General features: G+C 40.1%; 2 protein-coding genes across 4 annotated transcripts; both read left to right on the top strand.

Moving 5' to 3' along the window:
* Positions 1-353: 353 nt before the first annotated feature.
* mllt11 (MLLT11, transcription factor 7 cofactor) lies at positions 354-6,089 on the top strand. Its single transcript, XM_022747445.1, has 3 exons — positions 354-439; positions 3,713-3,885; positions 4,336-6,089. Exons 2-3 carry the CDS (start codon positions 3,721-3,723, stop codon positions 4,426-4,428), a joined length of 258 nt encoding a protein of 85 aa, XP_022603166.1. The 5' UTR covers positions 354-439; positions 3,713-3,720; the 3' UTR covers positions 4,429-6,089.
* A 1,390-nt stretch (positions 6,090-7,479) lies between these two features.
* On the top strand, positions 7,480-16,071 carry gabpb2 (GA binding protein transcription factor beta subunit 2). Of its 3 annotated transcripts, none has more exons than XM_022747422.1 (8): positions 7,480-7,559; positions 9,780-9,887; positions 10,292-10,459; positions 10,807-11,001; positions 11,392-11,560; positions 11,643-11,819; positions 11,907-12,025; positions 12,875-16,071. In XM_022747422.1, the coding sequence occupies exons 2-8, from the start codon at positions 9,780-9,782 to the stop codon at positions 13,226-13,228; spliced, it is 1,290 nt and encodes a 429-aa protein (XP_022603143.1). In that variant the 5' UTR covers positions 7,480-7,559; the 3' UTR covers positions 13,229-16,071. The 3 variants fall into 3 exon arrangements, with proteins under 3 accessions (XP_022603143.1, XP_022603142.1, XP_022603144.1); XM_022747421.1 differs by lacking the exon at positions 7,480-7,559 and adding an exon at positions 8,099-8,184; XM_022747423.1 differs by lacking the exon at positions 7,480-7,559 and adding an exon at positions 8,258-8,304.
* The last annotated feature ends 1,178 nt before the right edge of the window (positions 16,072-17,249 follow it).

Here is a 17,249-nt window from a genome sequence, read left to right as displayed (position 1 = left end):
CCGTTCTTATTTTCTACTTTATTCACATTATTGTATTTCTACTTTAATTATTTCTTTAGTTTTCTGTATCAGTAAAGATTTATAAAGTTTTTAAAGTATTACTGTAAGTTCCCTTTTTGCTCTGATGTTCATAAACTACTTCAATAACCGTCTTTCAAATCTATCCAGGACACCTAGAGATAAAATTACGACTACGGTCGTGTTTATCAATGTACGCTGACAAATAAACCAACAAATAAAATCAAAATAAATAGTAGTAAAAACATTGCTATAGTTCCTTTTAGTTTGAAATGCCTAACAGGAAGCGTTGGTGTGTATTCAGGTAATTTGACGCAGCCGCAGAGCTCATTTAACCTGCAGCAGCAGAGAGGCGGCACCTGATCCGTCTGCGACCAGAACCCGGAGAACAAAGACAGAACCACGAAGGACACACAAACAGGTAAAAACCCGCTTCATTGACACCTGACGTTTTCCCTTTAACGGTGAGACCGTGTCTATTGTGTCGGTACCAGTCGGTGATGGAGAATCCCGCTGCGTATTAAAAACCTTTTTAAAAATGGTGTTCAACAAAAATACATGAAAAATTACCAACGTTTGTGATAAATTGATGAAAGAAATGTGAGAAATCCATCGTGTAAACGTGGGTTTATCCGGTGGATTTATCTGGTGCAAGCAAGGGTGTCTGAGGAGCCTGAACACTGGGACAACGCCTCAAACACAACCTGATCAATGTGCGGATTCATCCTTTAATTACAGTCTTAATCAATAACCGGCCTCGCGTGAAGACAAACATAAAAAGGGACGCGTTTTAACCGAGATTTTGCTGTCGCGTGTGGTCGTCATCAGATCTGAGACTCGGGCCAACGCCTCAGGATCAATAGCTCCGAATAAGGCAGCCGAAAATAAAATGGATGAAAATGCGAATGTAGTTCGGTGGCAGGTGAAGTGTTCAGTGTGAAACTGCTGAGTCAGTGAAGTGTCGAGGTTTATTTCAGTCTGTTGAGGCGCGGTGACCCAGATTCTGTTTTAGACTCACAGTAAAATCAGCATCTGACACAATAAATAAATCTGGTGTGAGTCAGGACCCGGGCAGGTCCAACATCATGAGCTCTGGTTTAGCCTAAATATCAGCACGATCTTCTCTTCAAATCCAGTTAGAAATATCAATTAACATAAAATTTAAATATTGACAGTAATAACATATGACAGCTGTAGCCTCACTGACGGTCACTTATCAAACTGTCATTTTTCATGAAAACGTCATATAATGTACAACAATAAAACATTCAGTAAAAGAAAAAATATCTAGTCAATAATAATAATAATAATCAGTACAGAGGCCAACATCTGTCTGCAGCTGGTATAGCTCCAATAATTTATCCAAACCAGATGCAGATTTCTACAAATAGGTAAACAAGTAAACATGTAAATATCCAAGTGTCACTTGACTGGGTGTCACCTGATCTTTGCTGCTGTAGAGAAGCACCACTTCAACACAGTAAGAAGAACAAGGAGTGGAGAAGGCTCCTGCACTCACTGACAGGCTCTCAGGTGTCTGTCAGTCATAATAATCGCCTGTCAGTGACAGCCAATCAGATTGGAGTGTTTCTGAGCCCCTCTGTCTCTGAGGTGGCTTTGAGAGAACGCTATTGGGCAGGTGTTTTTTGTTCGAGTCAAACATTTCAGAGGTTGAGAAGCTGAGTCTGGATCCACTTGAGCTTCTTAAAACACCGATGGGACGAAGTGATGAAGACTACAATCTGTGAGGAGTGAAGAACAGGAGCAACACAATGAACCTGCACACCCGCATGCTTCATCATCCTCATCTCATGGTGGAGAAAACAGCTAACACTGACACAGCCAGAAGTCGGCCTACGATGAATACAGTGTTTACATGTTTCTATTTAAAAAATACTGATACATTGATAACTTATCACAAGAGGAGATAATACAATATATTCCCCTGTCGATATGTTTTCTCACCCCTGCTCTCTATAACTGACTGACTGTCTGTTGTTTCAGATGAATGAGAATCTGTCATCTTAAGGTTCAACAGTCAGAATGATTGACTGTCAGACTGATCAGACATTAATCAGCTGGTCATTTAAAGGTCCCCACCATCCAGCCTTGCAGGATTTCTCTGAGTCTTTACCTGAAATCTGCTATATTTTTATTTGATCACTCAGAAAACAGTCAGCCAATCAGAAGAGAGGCTCAGAGCCTCCTCTCTTCTGATTGGCTCAGCGACATGCTGTTACTAGAGCTCGAGCGAGACGCCTGAGAGGAGATGAAAAACTGCATTGAGATGGTTTTTGGGTTTTTAAACCACAAATATTTCTTCTTATGGATCAACACTTCAAATAAAACACAAGAAGTGTAAAATATGGGACTTTAATCAGTCTGGGTGAAGCTGAGTACAGACCTGCTCTCAGAGGGCAGCAGGGTTCAGGGTCACTCTGATGGGTGATTCATGGTTAATTCATGAAAACAGAATCGGTGGTCTGCTCCTTTACGCTGAGCTGTAAACAGCTGAGAGGCCTTCAGGGCCCGTTGGAGCCCACAGCGCTATAAAAGGCTGAGTCAGAAGTGGAAAAGCTCAGCTGTGAATAGGTTTCTCTACATGGACATGACTCAGTCAGACTGATGGGAGCTTTTAATTTAACTCTGCTGACAGATAACTTATTCTGATCTGAGATCAGATGGAGACTTGTCCCTTTGTGTCAGATGTTTTATGACAGAATAAAAAACAAACTGATCCTGGAGCAGATCATCTGTGAGGTTTAAAATCAATGGATCTGACTGGAATCAGGTTACATCATTTTTTTTTCTTTTTCAGAAACACGTTCAATTAAGTCAGATCATTTATATGTGAATTTTCCATCTTCACTGTAAATGTTACCGTTAAATGTTACAGGAGGTCACTGAGATCAACCTGTGTAAAGTTTATCATTTTTGTAAAACACTGTCAAACAAAAAAAGCTGTATGACAATAAAAAGATTTCTGACAGGTTTCCTCCGTGTAGTCCTGCTCTGCTTGTTCACTGTAAACTGCTCTGACCTGTAAACAGTCTGTTGAAGCAGCAGACACTAAAAATAAAACTAAAACAAGCTTTAAAATAAACTGAAGTGGCTTCCGTTTTGTGCAGAGACTCAGTGACTTCACACTGAGACTGAAGGTTAAAGTTGGTCAGACGCGGACTTCAGCTGCACTCAGGCCAGTGATTGTAAAAAGAACCAGAGGGTTACATGGTTCAATGGTGCAGCAGGGAGTTCAGAAATATATAAATATAAAAGTGTAGATATCACCCATCTACATGCTGAGGCCCCTCAGTTCACCTGCAGGGCAAAGACAACCTGGGGCCCCGTGTTCAGATAAACTACCTGAAGGACCCAGGAAAAAAAACTTTTCATTATACTTGTCTTCATCCACTATACAGAAACCATGAGACCAGGACTGTGGAGCTGAAATGTTGATTAATTGATAAAACTGACAGTGAACTCAACATTAGTGATTATTAACTGTTGACATTTGACTCATGTTCACTCTACGAGACCAGGGCCTCACCATGGAGGGTGCAGTTCTTCACTTTGAACTCTGCATCTATAAGAAACTCTGTGACAAAACGAAAAATGGGTCAGGTGGTGGATTGTTTACCTTTTTGTATTGTTGGATTACCCCCAAACCTCCTGTGAATATCTGTTTTTATTTCAGAGTGAAAGATGATGGAGAAGTCAAACAGCCAATACGACTCCTTCCTCTTCTGGAGGCAGCCAATCCCGGCCCTCGACCTGTCCGAGCTGGAGGACCTGGGTTTGATTGACGGTCCGGCCAATGGCAACAGAGGAAAAGACAAGATGTGCAAACTTAGGAGTCAGGATGAGGAGGTGAGAGGATAAGATGTTTTCCAGTTTGACATAATGAGCTTTAATACAGGTGAGAAGCTGACTGAAAATCTATCTGTTCTCAGGTCAGTTTGGGTAATTGTGTTCAATCAGTGATTATTTTAACCAGGTAGTCAGCTGCACCTGCATCAGATTTGTACTATCTGCCTTCATTACCAAAAATTTTGGACATGTGTGTTTTTGTTTTCACACTGTGATCTTCAGCTGCAGGATAATGATCAATGACAGCAGCAGATGAAGATTTTTATTGTTAGAATTAAATTCATATTAAAATTAGTCAGTGTCACTAAAACAACACTTTACTCTTCTGCCAACAGGTGGAGCTATGACCCACCCCTCACCTGTAATTCTGCTGCATGCACAAGTTTTCTCCAGATCAGGTGTTGATACTTGGTGGAGTTTTGGTCTGATGTGAACTGTGTCTCTCTGCAGGTTGAGCTGTCTGAGTTCTCCTCCTTTAATTACTGGAGAGCTCCCATCGCTGACGTGGACACTCTGCTGGCCGACCTCAACCTGCTGCTCTGAGACCAGCCTCACCTGACCTCTGACCCTGGATCAGTCTCTGCAGGCCTTGCCTCATCTCATCCTGCCCAATGCTTTACCCGGGAAACATTTAAGGAACATATTTCTTTTTCAGGAAAGTCACCAAAATAAGAGTCTGGTTTTCACATTAACAGTCCCACAGGACCGAGGTCTACAGAGACTGGTCCTGGTTCAGATTAGACTCCCTGAGCTTTGTGTTCACTCACTGATCCTGAACTAGTTTTCCTAAAAACACAAAGACCGACTCATCTGTGTGAACATTGTGAATTAAATCAGAAGGCTGTAATCTGAGAGGATGTGTTTCATGATCAGCTGTTAAACCAGGTCTGCATGTCAGCTGATCTCCGTCTGATTTTAATCTGACTGTCTTTAAACTTGAATGAGAAACCAGATTCTTATCCCACTGAGAATTTGAACTAAACACTTTCCAGTTTGCCCCTGTCTGTTTGTAAACTAAGTGGACAAAATATTAGAAACACTACATCGTTGTGTTGTTCAGAGGTGTGTTAAATTCACCAAAGAAAATCTGGAGATTCATCATGTGATTATAAGAAGAGACAGAAAACTGAGAGATGAGGGAACTATCTCATTATTATGAGATCATATAAATGAGGGTCATTATGTTGAAGTTTTCTTTAGTATCAGTGATGTTGACTGGACGAACACGGCTGCACCACATACAGGAGCTGATACTTAGACTCAATTTTGATAAATGTGAACAAATACAGGCTAAAGAAAGGTTCTCAGGATTGTTTAGGATGTGTTAGTGGTCAATAGGAAGGTTCTAGAGGTCCTTTAGGATGTTCTATGGGCTGTTTAAGTGGTCACTGAAGAGGTTCTACAGATGGTTTTCATTATGGAGGTTTTAGTAGTCCTACAGGAGGTTTTCTAGTTGGCCTTTAGTTTAGGGTCCTCTAGGAAGTTAAACACCTATGGGAAATTTTGTGGTGATGTGTTAGACTACCAAATGAAGGAATGTCCTGTGGAAGAACCCTGTTCATCCTCCTGTAGAGTTGAACACACCTGAAGAATTAATGATGAGGAGCAGTTAAGATGTTCTGGTAGAACGTCACATGACTAACTTTCTGTTCCTTTAATCTTTCCCCAGCTGTAAAAACAAACAAACCCCTGTCCTGTTATTAATAAAACCAGTTATCAGAGACATTAATGTCTCAAACCAGAGGAAATAAAAGCCAATTAAATCAGACAGATCCATGATGCCTGATGATTGATAACCACTAACCTTTGCTCATAATTATCAGATCAGGTCTCCAACAAAGTTTTTCTTGTGAATATAATGCACCTCCTGGAATTCATCCAGCTTTCATCAGCTGATTTAAGTTTAAACAGAAATGTCCTTTTGTGTCACATGAATGAATATGATTTATTTATTAGACCAGTTAGAATCATTGATGTGTTGAGACAGAGGTTTTTATCATCTGTGCCTTTTTTTCTTTTACCCTGAGCTGCTTTGTTATCCTGTTTTATTGATGTATTTATTTCTCATGCTGCTGTTTTATTGTTTCACTATGAGCAGGCCTCAAACTGGAGCCACAAATCAGAAGAACTCTGTGGATCATCATGTCCTGTCAGAAATGTTCTGTACACCCAGTCAACAATAAAATGTCCTTTTTTGATCAAAATACTTGTTTTAAAAAAAAAACAAAAAAAACAACAGTTTGACCACTGAGGTTTGGAATCTTCCAGCAGAAAGTGCTAATTAATTTACGCTTTATTTTCCCTGTGATTAAATCTTAATTACACATTCCTACCCAGGAAACTTGAAAAATATTATGAAATTACAGAGCCTAAATTAACCCAAGTTTAGTTTCTTAGAAAAAAGGCAGGTAAAAAGGACAGTAGATTAAAAAAAAACAACGTTGTGTATAAATACACCATTCAGCATAATAAAGAAGTTTTTGATTGTTTTGTTTATTGTTATACAAAATACAGAGCAAATTAACAAATTGTAAAATGTGATTTTATCTTTACAATCTTGAGTGAGTTACATTATCACAGAGCAAAGACTGAAAAATCCATTTACAACTGTTCATTTTAACCATAAAAACATGAAGAAAAAAATATAATACAATTCAAATTAAATTAATTAGAACACTATAAGTGCTTTTTATCATGTTTAATTAGAAACACATTCTGCTGTTGAGCTTGAGATGTTTCTTACTTTTTATCCTCCAATTTAACACTGAATATTTTTTTATTTAAAGTATTCTACATTTATCCATTTGGAAAGTAGCAACCACATTGTATTGACTCATACAGCAGTTACATATGTTCACTATGGGTAAAATCCTCTATAACACTATTTCTACAGTGACTTATTGTGCTATAGAATGTTTTCTGTAAAATTTATTCAAATATTGTAAATGGATTAAATAACCAAACATGATATGTGTTTTTGATCAGTCCAGTAAACTGAACAATAAAGGTGCTTCATTACATTTATACAAAAAATATAAATCCAAGAGCAGTCTTACACACTGCAATCAATACATATAATCAATAATCAAGATTATTAGTATATAATGTTTCTACATCGGATTCACAGAAATGGCAGATATTTAATTCAAAGTTAAATATATGAAGCAAGGCAGGTTTCTGCTCAATATACAGCACACAGTTCGTGTTTACATTCATACTATAGATTTAGTTGAAACATAGTTTAGTTTAACCATAGATTTAACTACAGGTTAAGGAGACTTTATTGGCTATTTCATTAATAATTCGAGGGTAATTCGGCTGTTTGACACATTTACAGTGTTTTGCTGAACCTGATGTCTGAGCTTTGCGGGCAGGAATGCGTTGCTCTCCGGCTGATATGAGGTCAGCGGTCTGTCCTATAATGACTCAATCTGACGGCGGCTCAGCCGTTCGAACCGACCTGAGGTCAGTTCCTCGGCGCTCTCACAGAGCCCGCCCACAGGGGGGTTAACGCTCACTCTGGCTTCCACCTCCGGTGTCGCGGAGCCGCCATATTTGTAACAGATAAAACACAAAAATATCTGTTTTTAAACTTCTCACTGGCAGGTGAACACCTGTCAGAATCTGATTTACGTCAGGAGTCGTAAAGTCGCGGGAATCTACGAGAGAAGAAGGTAAAACTCGCTTTAGTTTAACTTGCTAACAGTCTGCATGCACACAGGCTAACGGCTAACATGATTAGCTGCTAAATAGTAGCGTCAATAACATGTAATGACGACCACGCTTCCTGTCGGAACTATCACTATAAAATACCAACTGACAAACTATCTTCGGGCTGTGTGTTCACATGTACACTGCTTATCAGAGGAAACGCCCAAGCCTTTTGATATCATATGCAAAATTATCAGGGCAATGATAAAATAATACTCCACTGGGCAATGCAGTAATTTCAATTAAATTCTATAAGCATTACTCACAAACTGTTTTATCATAAATAAAACGCCTGGCGCTCTTATTTTGAAGGGTACACCCGTAACATCCGGGCGGGTACTGGCCGCCTCTCGGTAACTTTCCGCAGTAAACAAGTCCGGAGGACCCCGACAAGCTGCAGCGGTGCCTAATGCCCACGATTTGCGCCTTGTGAATGAAAGTGTGCACATTACTGAGCTGTTTCTACTCACCGCAGTGATTCTAGTGCGCACAAACCTCCACACACCGGGCGGTTTGTTTGGCTAGCCGGCTAGCGTGCTAACATTAGCAGAGAGGAGCGCTAGCTGGCTCCTTACAAACCTGGACACGGTGAGTATCTGGCCCGCTGTTCTCCCGGAGAGTAAAACGATATTTTTCTAAGCCTTCACACGTTAAGCACTGACAGAAATAACCAGAAGTAACGGAGGAGTGTGACCATACAGGTCTCCGGTAAGCCGTTTGACGGTTCGCGCTGAAGAAAGCTAGTTAACCGGATGTGGAAGTAGTTTTTTCTCCGTGTGTAAAATAGGAAATTTCTCTCTGACTTCCCCCGGAAAACCAACAACTTAATATCAAACGGTTTCCTGTCGGTGTTACTGTAAATGTTTAGGCGGAGGAGGTTACGGTGTTTAACGGTGGCGGTGGAAAATAACAGCCCGGAGAGGGGACACGGGGGTACGTGGCACATGGCGGACTCTTTTCTGTTCATGAAGGCGCGTAAAATGGCTCCTCGGCCGCGGGGAGAAAATCCTCGTCCTTCTCCCCTGTTTCGCAATCACAAGCGCTCTTTAACAGCAGGGTTCCATTGTCGGACACAGTGTCGTGCTAACTTGCATAGCTTTGCCCACTCCCCGATAAAAGAAAACCATTGTTTCCAGTAGAAACACCGACAGCCCACTCATACCAGTGCTACATGTTTAAAATCAGTCCCCATTTGTTTATTGATAAGGTTATTGTTTGTTTAGTTTTGTTTTATGGATGCTAATGATGTTAGCGCCCAAAACAATCCGCAAGTTTGAATCCATTGTCGGACACCTTGAAGTCATTGTTTTGGCACTTCGAGGCGTGTTAGTCATATGTTGTGCAGCTTCACTGCTGCAGCTTTAAAACATGTACAAACTTCAATACCCTTTAATTAAAGTAAAGAAAAATAAGATGCAGGCTGCAACTAACGATTCTTTTCTTAATTGAGTAATCTGTGGGTTACCTTTTCGATTAATGGTTTTGTCTCCAAATGACAGCGAACAGAGAAATTAATTTTGTAATGTCACATAGACCAACATAAAGCCTTTAGTCGTTTTGTTTTGTCCTAAATACAGCTTACTGTCAAGTACCAAAAAGAAAAGCATCAAATTTCTATCAATTTTCTGTCAAACCATCTATTAGTTGATCAATTAATAAACAAATCGTTCCAATAAACTAAGATGCAGATGGATGGGGACATGTCCGATATTTATTGATATATCCTAACAGGAAATATGGAAACTGTTTTTAATGGAAACCTTTACTTTGGTTACTAGACGCTTTTATTTTGTGAGTGTAACTGTTATATTTGTACTCTTGGTGCATCTTATTTCATTACTGATTAATCCTGACATGTTTTCTCCATTAACCAATAGGGTACAAAATAACTACATTCTTTCTACTACTTTCTTTCACTACATGTACACTTGTGTATTTTCACAGAGACACTGTTTATTGAATATTGCCACTGCAAATGTGTTGAAATAGCTATTGTTTGACTTTAAATGTTTGTTTGTGTAGAATAAATTGTACTGTAAACAGATTGTGTGTAGTAAGGTGCAGTCAACAACATAAATTTCGGTTTATTATAAAAACTCTGTAAAGATTTGAGACAGCGGATGCTCATATGTTGGAGATATAACGTGACCGAGCCTTCACACCTCTGTTTCTCTGTGCATTAGATGTCGTTGGTGGACCTGGGGAAGCGACTGCTGGAGGCGGCTCGTAAAGGTCAGGATGATGAGGTCAGAAACCTGATGGCCAACGGAGCTCCATTCACCACCGACTGGGTGAGACACCAATTTCACTCTGTTCTTTTGTAGAGCTGGCTTAAAAATCCATTTTATGATTAATCACAATTTTAATTTGAATGATCTTGTATTTATTGTTTTAGTCCAGAGGTTGCCAAGGAAACTAAATCACTGGTCCCTAGTTTTATAGCCAGGAATTGTGTTTACAGTTTAGACAACTTTATATTCAAGGATTAATTCTGAGAAGCTCTTTCCACAATATTGGTTTTTATACAATGAAAGTGAATCATCAAGAATTGAATCAGCAGGTCAGAGCTGACTTCCAGACCTGTTGTTTTCTACTACATGTAGAGCTTCCTGCAGGGGGAACCACAGGGAACAGATCAGTACAGTCACAACATGTGTCCCTCAATAACAGTAAAGATGATATCTGTGTTCTGTAGTTGGGGACGTCCCCCCTCCACCTGGCCGCTCAGCATGGTCATTACTCCACTGCAGACGTCCTGCTGAGAGCCGGCGTCAGCAGAGATGCCCGCACTAAAGTGGACAGGACCCCGCTGCATATGGCCGCCGCCGAGGGACACACAGTCATTGTCGAGCTGCTGGTCCGGGTGAGAAGTACTCAGGATTAATATTCACTTCAATCTTAATTTTTTCAGGTTACAGCTTGTAATCACCTGTTAATAAAAGCCAAACATTTAAAACAAAAACAGTGAAAAATGTTCATTACAGTTTCCTAGAGCCCAAGATGATGTCTTCAAATTAATTTTTTGTCTGGCCTATAGGTCAAAACCTAAAGATAGTCTGTTTACTGTAGAGCAAGACCAGGAGCAGCTAATCCTCACATTTGAGAAGCTACAACCATCAAGTGTTTAGCACATTAGCTTAAAAATTGACTCGACTGATTAACAGTTTTCATTGTTGCATCCGTGTTTTAAAAAACTGTGTGTAATTGCAGAGCGGTGCAGACATCAACGCCAAAGACATGCTGAAGATGACAGCTCTGCACTGGGCAGCTCAGCACGGGCACCATGGCGTGGCTGAGACCCTAATCAAACACGGAGCCGATGTGCACGCACTCAGTAAGTTCGACAAGACGCCGTTCGACATCGCCGTCGACATCCAGAACACCGAGCTGATGCTGCTGTTGCAGGTGAGACACAACGTGCAGACAGCTGAGATGTCACCTCAAACATCTGGGCTGTTAGTGATTGTTATTGTGTCTGTAAAGCAACCTGGGAGGGACAGAGAGGACAAAATTAGTCTTTACTATTCAACATATAAATTATCAAAAATTCACAGTTCATATCCAGTAGTTTTCATTTCTGCTCAAGTGGAGTAAAAAACTGTTCTTCAAAAGCTTATTTGAAAGAAACCGTTATAAAAGCTTGAAAGCTCATTCAGATTTCAGTTTTCACATCAAGTCAGTTTTTCAGTGTTTAAAACATTTAAAACATTAAAGCACATTTAGATGAGTTCATATAGAAATCTCCACCTCAATAAAATGTGTGTGTTTGTTGTTTGTGTGTGTCTGTGTCTGCAGGAGGGCATGCAGAACCAGGTGAACATGAACCAGGTGAACATGAACCAGGTGAGCATGAACGTGGAGACGAGCACCACCACCAACCAGCCTCAGTTCATCATCCAGGGAATACCTGCCATTCAGGGGGGTGTGGTCAACCTGGCCGAGTTGCTCAACAAGGCCAATGCAGGTACGAACACAGACACACAGCGTTTAGCAGCTGTTAAACATATGTGGATATTTGATTTTACGGTTTTAATGTCATGTTTCAGGAGATTCAGAGGAGGCGATGGCGGCCAGTGCTCTGGACTCCAACATCCAGCACGCCGCTGTTGTCAACGAGGGGGGTCAGAGGGTCATCACCATAGTAACAGACCAACACGGCAACCTGCAGACCACTGGAGGGATGGCACAGCCATTCTTTGTTACTATGCAGCACGGACAGCAGAGTATGACAAATAACCTTCATTCAGTTCAACATTTTCTGAGTCAAATCAGTGTTTTGATGCTGAATCTGTTTGTTTGTTTGTTTTCAGTGCTGGCAGTGCCAGCCAACACAGTGACGGAGGAGGTGGTGACGGAGGAGCCTCAGCCTCCACCCTCCAGGAAGAGGAAGCTAGAGGTGACCAACAACCACAACGATGCAGGAGAGACGGTGAGTGGAGTAAAAATATTATTATTATGATTTTAGTAGTATAGTACTATTAGTTGACTATTGGAATACGGGATTCAATATATAATGAACTGATCAAATTCAAAATTTACAATCTACAAGCACAACAGACTGTTTGAAGTAGTTTGCTTTGTGATCCAGCAGAGGGTGCTCAAAAACTTCATCACCAGCTCAATCTATTGACCTATCAGTAAACTATGCTAGTAGTGTTATGTTGTTTGCTATGAAAATGGAGGACACTAGTGAGGAAAGCCATCCTGGGCAGACAATCAGAACACCATAGTATCTGAGTAGCAGACTGTGGAAGTTCTTGAGTTTTACACAGTAGATGCCAAAGTAACTCACAAAGCAGCTGTCTTACACTACAACAAGTGGAGGCTCCACAGACAAGCGGAGCAATGTCGAATGTACATCCTCCTTTGACTGTCAAATAGTCAGATTGAGAGAGATTGATATACAAGGATAATAGCTATAGTACCAGGTGAGGGGTGTAGGGAGGTGGAGCATTCAAATAAATTTCAACGAAATGTCTCATTTCAAATTTATTCAGATTTCATCTTTGGAAAAAGTATCAGCCCTAGTACACTATGAGAAGAGGCAGCAGTGGTGACCAGACATGAAACAATAGAATTGACCCATGATGTGTATCAGGTTATCAGCTCCAAAGTCCAGTGTACAAAGGGTCTGCTGATTATTTTTGTGATTAATTGTTTTGTCTATAAAAAGCCAGAAGTGAAGCATAGTGCAGCTCCAGTGTAAAAGGTTGTGTAATGAACCTGTTGGACTTTGCTGCTTTGACTGTGACATAACCTTCTGCTCCTCGTCCTGCAGGAGTTGTTGCAGAGGCAGCTGCAGGAGGCCAACAGGAAGGCGCAGGAGTACCGACAGCAGCTGCTGCGTAAGGAGCAGGAGGCCGAGGAGTACCGCATTAAACTGGAGGCCATGGCCCAGAGTCAGGCCAACAGCACCAGCACCAACACCGCCGCCATGGCCGCCGCCAACGCTGCAGCCAGCCCAGAGGAGGTGGTGGGAGGAGAGGAGGATGAGGAAGAGGGGGCGGCTGGCGTGGTGGAGGAAGAGGGAGAGATGGTGGTGCTGCAGGATGGAGGCATCATCATGGAAGGGGAGGAGGGTCAGGTGACGCTAGTGGAGACGGGAGGAGAGACAACGGAGGTTAGCTCCTAACAGAGAGGGAGGAGGAGGAGGAGAGGTGAGGAGGGGGTGACACCGACAAAAAGACACGTCATAACAGGAGAGGGTTGGTTTGACTCGCAAGTTTGCATCCCATTTAACAGAGAATGATGGAGGGGGAGGAGCTGTGTCACGGTAGGACGATTTCAAGTGTGCACCATTTTAAATCCCTGAAAGATTTGATACAGCAGAGAAGAGAGACAAAATGGCTTCCCCAAAAACAGTAGGACAAGACAGACAGACTGAAAACAGACTAAACAAACATAATGTTGGATTTCAGTCGTGCACCATTTTGAATCCCTGAAAGATTTGATACTAACACTTCAGTGAGACAAGGTAATGGCTTTACCAAGAAAGACAAAACAGTCGGAGGAGAAAGACGGGCTGACAGTGGCCTAAACACATCGATGGATCTCAGTCATGCACCATTTTGAATCCCATAAAGATTGGATACCAACATGTCAGAGAGGAGATGCAAAATGACCTCCCCAAAAAGACAAAGTAGTTGGAAGAGAAAGACGGGTTGATAGAGGACAAACCGAACACGACAGTGGAGTTTAGTTGTGTACCAATTTGAATCCTTGAATGGTTGGATACCTACACTTCAGAAAGGGAGACAAAGTGGTTTCTTCAAAATGACAAACAGCATGAACAGAAAGAAAGACTGAAAACATACCAAGCAAACATGATGGAGGAGTTTAGTTACGCACCATTTTCAATCCTTGAAAGATTTGATAACGATATGTCAGAGGGGAGAAGCAAAATTACTTCAGCAAGAAAACAAAACAGTAGTAAGAAAAAACTGGAGTGAAAACAGACTACACAAACATGATGGTAGACTGCAGTCATACTCCATTTTGGGTTCCCACTAGTTCTTGTAACTGAATGCTTAACTGAAGCAAGATGCAGAATGGCTGCTGCAGATGTCAATGAAGCAGGATGAATGGTATAAATAGATGGAGAGGAATAAGAAAAAGATAAACTCAGGAGAAGGTGGGACCTTCAGTCGAAGGACAATTTATGTTTTTTTTGTTTTTCGTTTTTATCGTAATCAGTGATCCCAAACCAAATCAGACATAATGACATGGGGTGTAGGAAGACAGTACTCCGTGTATGCAGCCCTGTCTGTTTCCTTAACATTGCTTTATCGCTCCATTTTGCTTCTCCATCGGACTCGGAGCAAAGGCAGGATGACTAAAACTGAAGGCAGCTGGTTTGTCTAAAACAAGTGATATACATTCAGGAGGAATTTAGAGTTTTAGTTTATTTCAACAGAGTTTTGGACACAAATGGTTATCCCAACTAGAGCCATTTCTATCTCTTTTATTCAGTTTTACTGGGTAAATCGCTGAACCAAGATAGCTGTTTGTCTGATGCCTTCATAACTCTAAGTCTTGATAAATTGGGACCATGCTGCCCGTTTTGAAATCCAGTTCCTCAACCCTTGCTGTAGCTTGCACCATTTTGCTTCCTCAGAAGAGTACAGACAACGACTGAGAGCTGTGAAAGCAAAGAAAAAGCCTTTTCTGTTGTTTCTGGACACTAAAATAACTCACTCTGAACTGTTTCCCTGCTTTTTGTTATTTTTTGGCGTATAGTTTTTGTTTTTGGACGTTAGTTTTCAGATGTGACTTCATCATGTATCAGGATGTGACAAACTCATGATTTTCTTTTGGAGCGCCAGACAAGATTTCCCATTTGCTTCCTGTTTAATCCCATATTAAGTGGTGAAGCCAAATGGTGACAGTGGAGCAGTTTTCAAAGGGAAAGATTTTTGGGACACAGCGCTCTGTCTCATGTCCGTTGTGTTTCCAGTTACTCCTCAACAAGCCAACTAATGTGTGAATATAGAAAAACTCATCTCTGGCTTTGAGTTTGATAGAGTCCAGGTTTCTGACCTGAACTGAACAGATCCATCATGGAAACCTTTAAGTCATTCAGTAATTATGATGTTTATTCTTTAAAACCAACTTTGTTTTCCATCATTAACTCATCAGTGTCTAACAGGGCTGACAGGAGCAAACTCATATAGAACTGAAATTCTCAATCATTCTTTACTATTGATTAGTCCACCAATTAGTCTAGAAAATGGTGAAAACCTCAAATCACTTTCTTACAATTGAAGGTCTTCAGATATTTGGCCAACAGTTCAAAACCCAAAAATATAAAAATAATAATAATAATAATGATATCATAGAAGGAGAAAAATCTAAATGTTCACATTTGAGATGGTGTAAAATGTGAATGTTTATGTTTTTGTTTACAAACAATTGTTCAGTGATTAATGTTGTGTCAATAGACTGATTAGTTGGTTTCAGCTGCACTCAGTTCAAGACTTCACTGTTTAATTACCAACTCTTTCAATGGATACCTATTAATAATCAGCAGATGTGTTACCATGACTCTTAAATTCATGTGTGCTGATACAAAAAAAACATTTTCCTCTGCATAGGTGATTTTTATCTTGCAGGACCTCATCTGGTTTTTAAATTGGACTCTGGATGTTTTTAGCTCTTTAACTACATGTTGTGTGTATTTTATGTCCTGTTGAACATTTCACACACCGATTCTTCTGATTTCTTTTCTCCTTCTGTGCAGCTTTCAGTTTCTATGAGCAGATCAAATTATCACAGTAAACATTGGTCATCTTTATTTTTTGGTAAAGTTGTGTTGGAGAAATACAGTTGAGTGTTTAAAACTGAACCTTGTGCTACGTTTAAGGGCATTGATGATCTTCTTGATTGATTAATTGTTTAGACCACAAAATTTTAGTAATTGTTTAAAAAAAAAAAAAAAAAGTTCAGAATTCCAAGAACCCAAATATATTTAGTTCAACATCATAGACGACAAATAAGACCTGCGAATGTTCATGTTAGAAGCAGGAGCTGAAGCAATTATCTTATTTTTGCTTATAATACTAATAACAATTTTAAAGACATTAAAACCAATGAAAACTTAAAAAAAGATGAATATTCACGTTGGACAGGGTGGAGCCAGTGTATTTTTGAATTTTTGACAATCAAGTATTTGCCGATCAATTCTGTCTTTGATTAATAGACTGATTAATCAACTAATTGTTGCAGTGCTAATGTGGTGATTATCATCTTGATTATTTTGGGAAAAAAAAAATTTTTCAACAAATGATACCAAACTTAAAAATATTCAGTTCACTATAAAATTAGATAAAGAACTCACTGAATCTGGAACATGGGAGTGTTTCATTTATTTCTTTAAAAAGTCACTTAAAGATCAGAAATAATACATTTTTTCTGTCAATGGATGAATCTGCTGTGACATTTCAGTCCAATAGAACCAGTTATAGATTTCACCAAACCAGAAACAGAAGCTTTAAACTGAATCTGAGATGGAGAAAATATTAATAAGGCAAAGTTGAATGTGACAGATTTGAACAAAACATTAGTCTCAACTGTATTTTAACGTCTCAAAATCAGCAAAGTTTGCTTTTGCTTTAAAACATGTAAAACAAAACTGAGGTTGACCAAACACTGACTGTGATTAATTGTATCTCTACAGCAGGTTTTACGTCTGTAGATTTTAGAAATGAGCTGAAATCAGTGGAAGGAAGGAAATCAGTTTAAAAACTAGAGTGAACAAGCAGAAACAGGTTGAAGTCGACACAGTCTGTAGTTGGAGATAAAACATCTAAAACCAAATGTGTGGTCCTTAAAGGAGTTTTTGTTGGCCCAGTTTCTCCTGTCCTGGTTCAGTCCTATTGGGTCCCACGGTGTATAATCAGTTATTGATTATTACCGTCAGCTGATTGTCATGTTGGGTATCTCTTTAGACCACCCTGTATCCTCTCAGATGTCTGTCCTGCCCTTTCTTCCTCTGATCAATGAGTCTGTCATTTTTGAGTTGAGTATGATAGTTATTTTTATAAGCTCAGCGAAGCCAACCTTTTTCTATGTACATATAAAGTTGTATTTTTTTAACTGTACCTGAATGCTTCAACATGATGATGATGATGATGATGATGGCTGCCTGCATTGGTAAT

The sequence above is a fragment of the Seriola dumerili genome, unplaced genomic scaffold (genome assembly GCF_002260705.1).
Source record: "Seriola dumerili isolate Sdu_G_001 unplaced genomic scaffold, Sdu_1.0 BDQW01000110.1, whole genome shotgun sequence".
NCBI lineage: Eukaryota > Metazoa > Chordata > Actinopteri > Carangiformes > Carangidae > Seriola > Seriola dumerili.
This window is presented reverse-complemented; position numbering and strand designations above follow the sequence as displayed.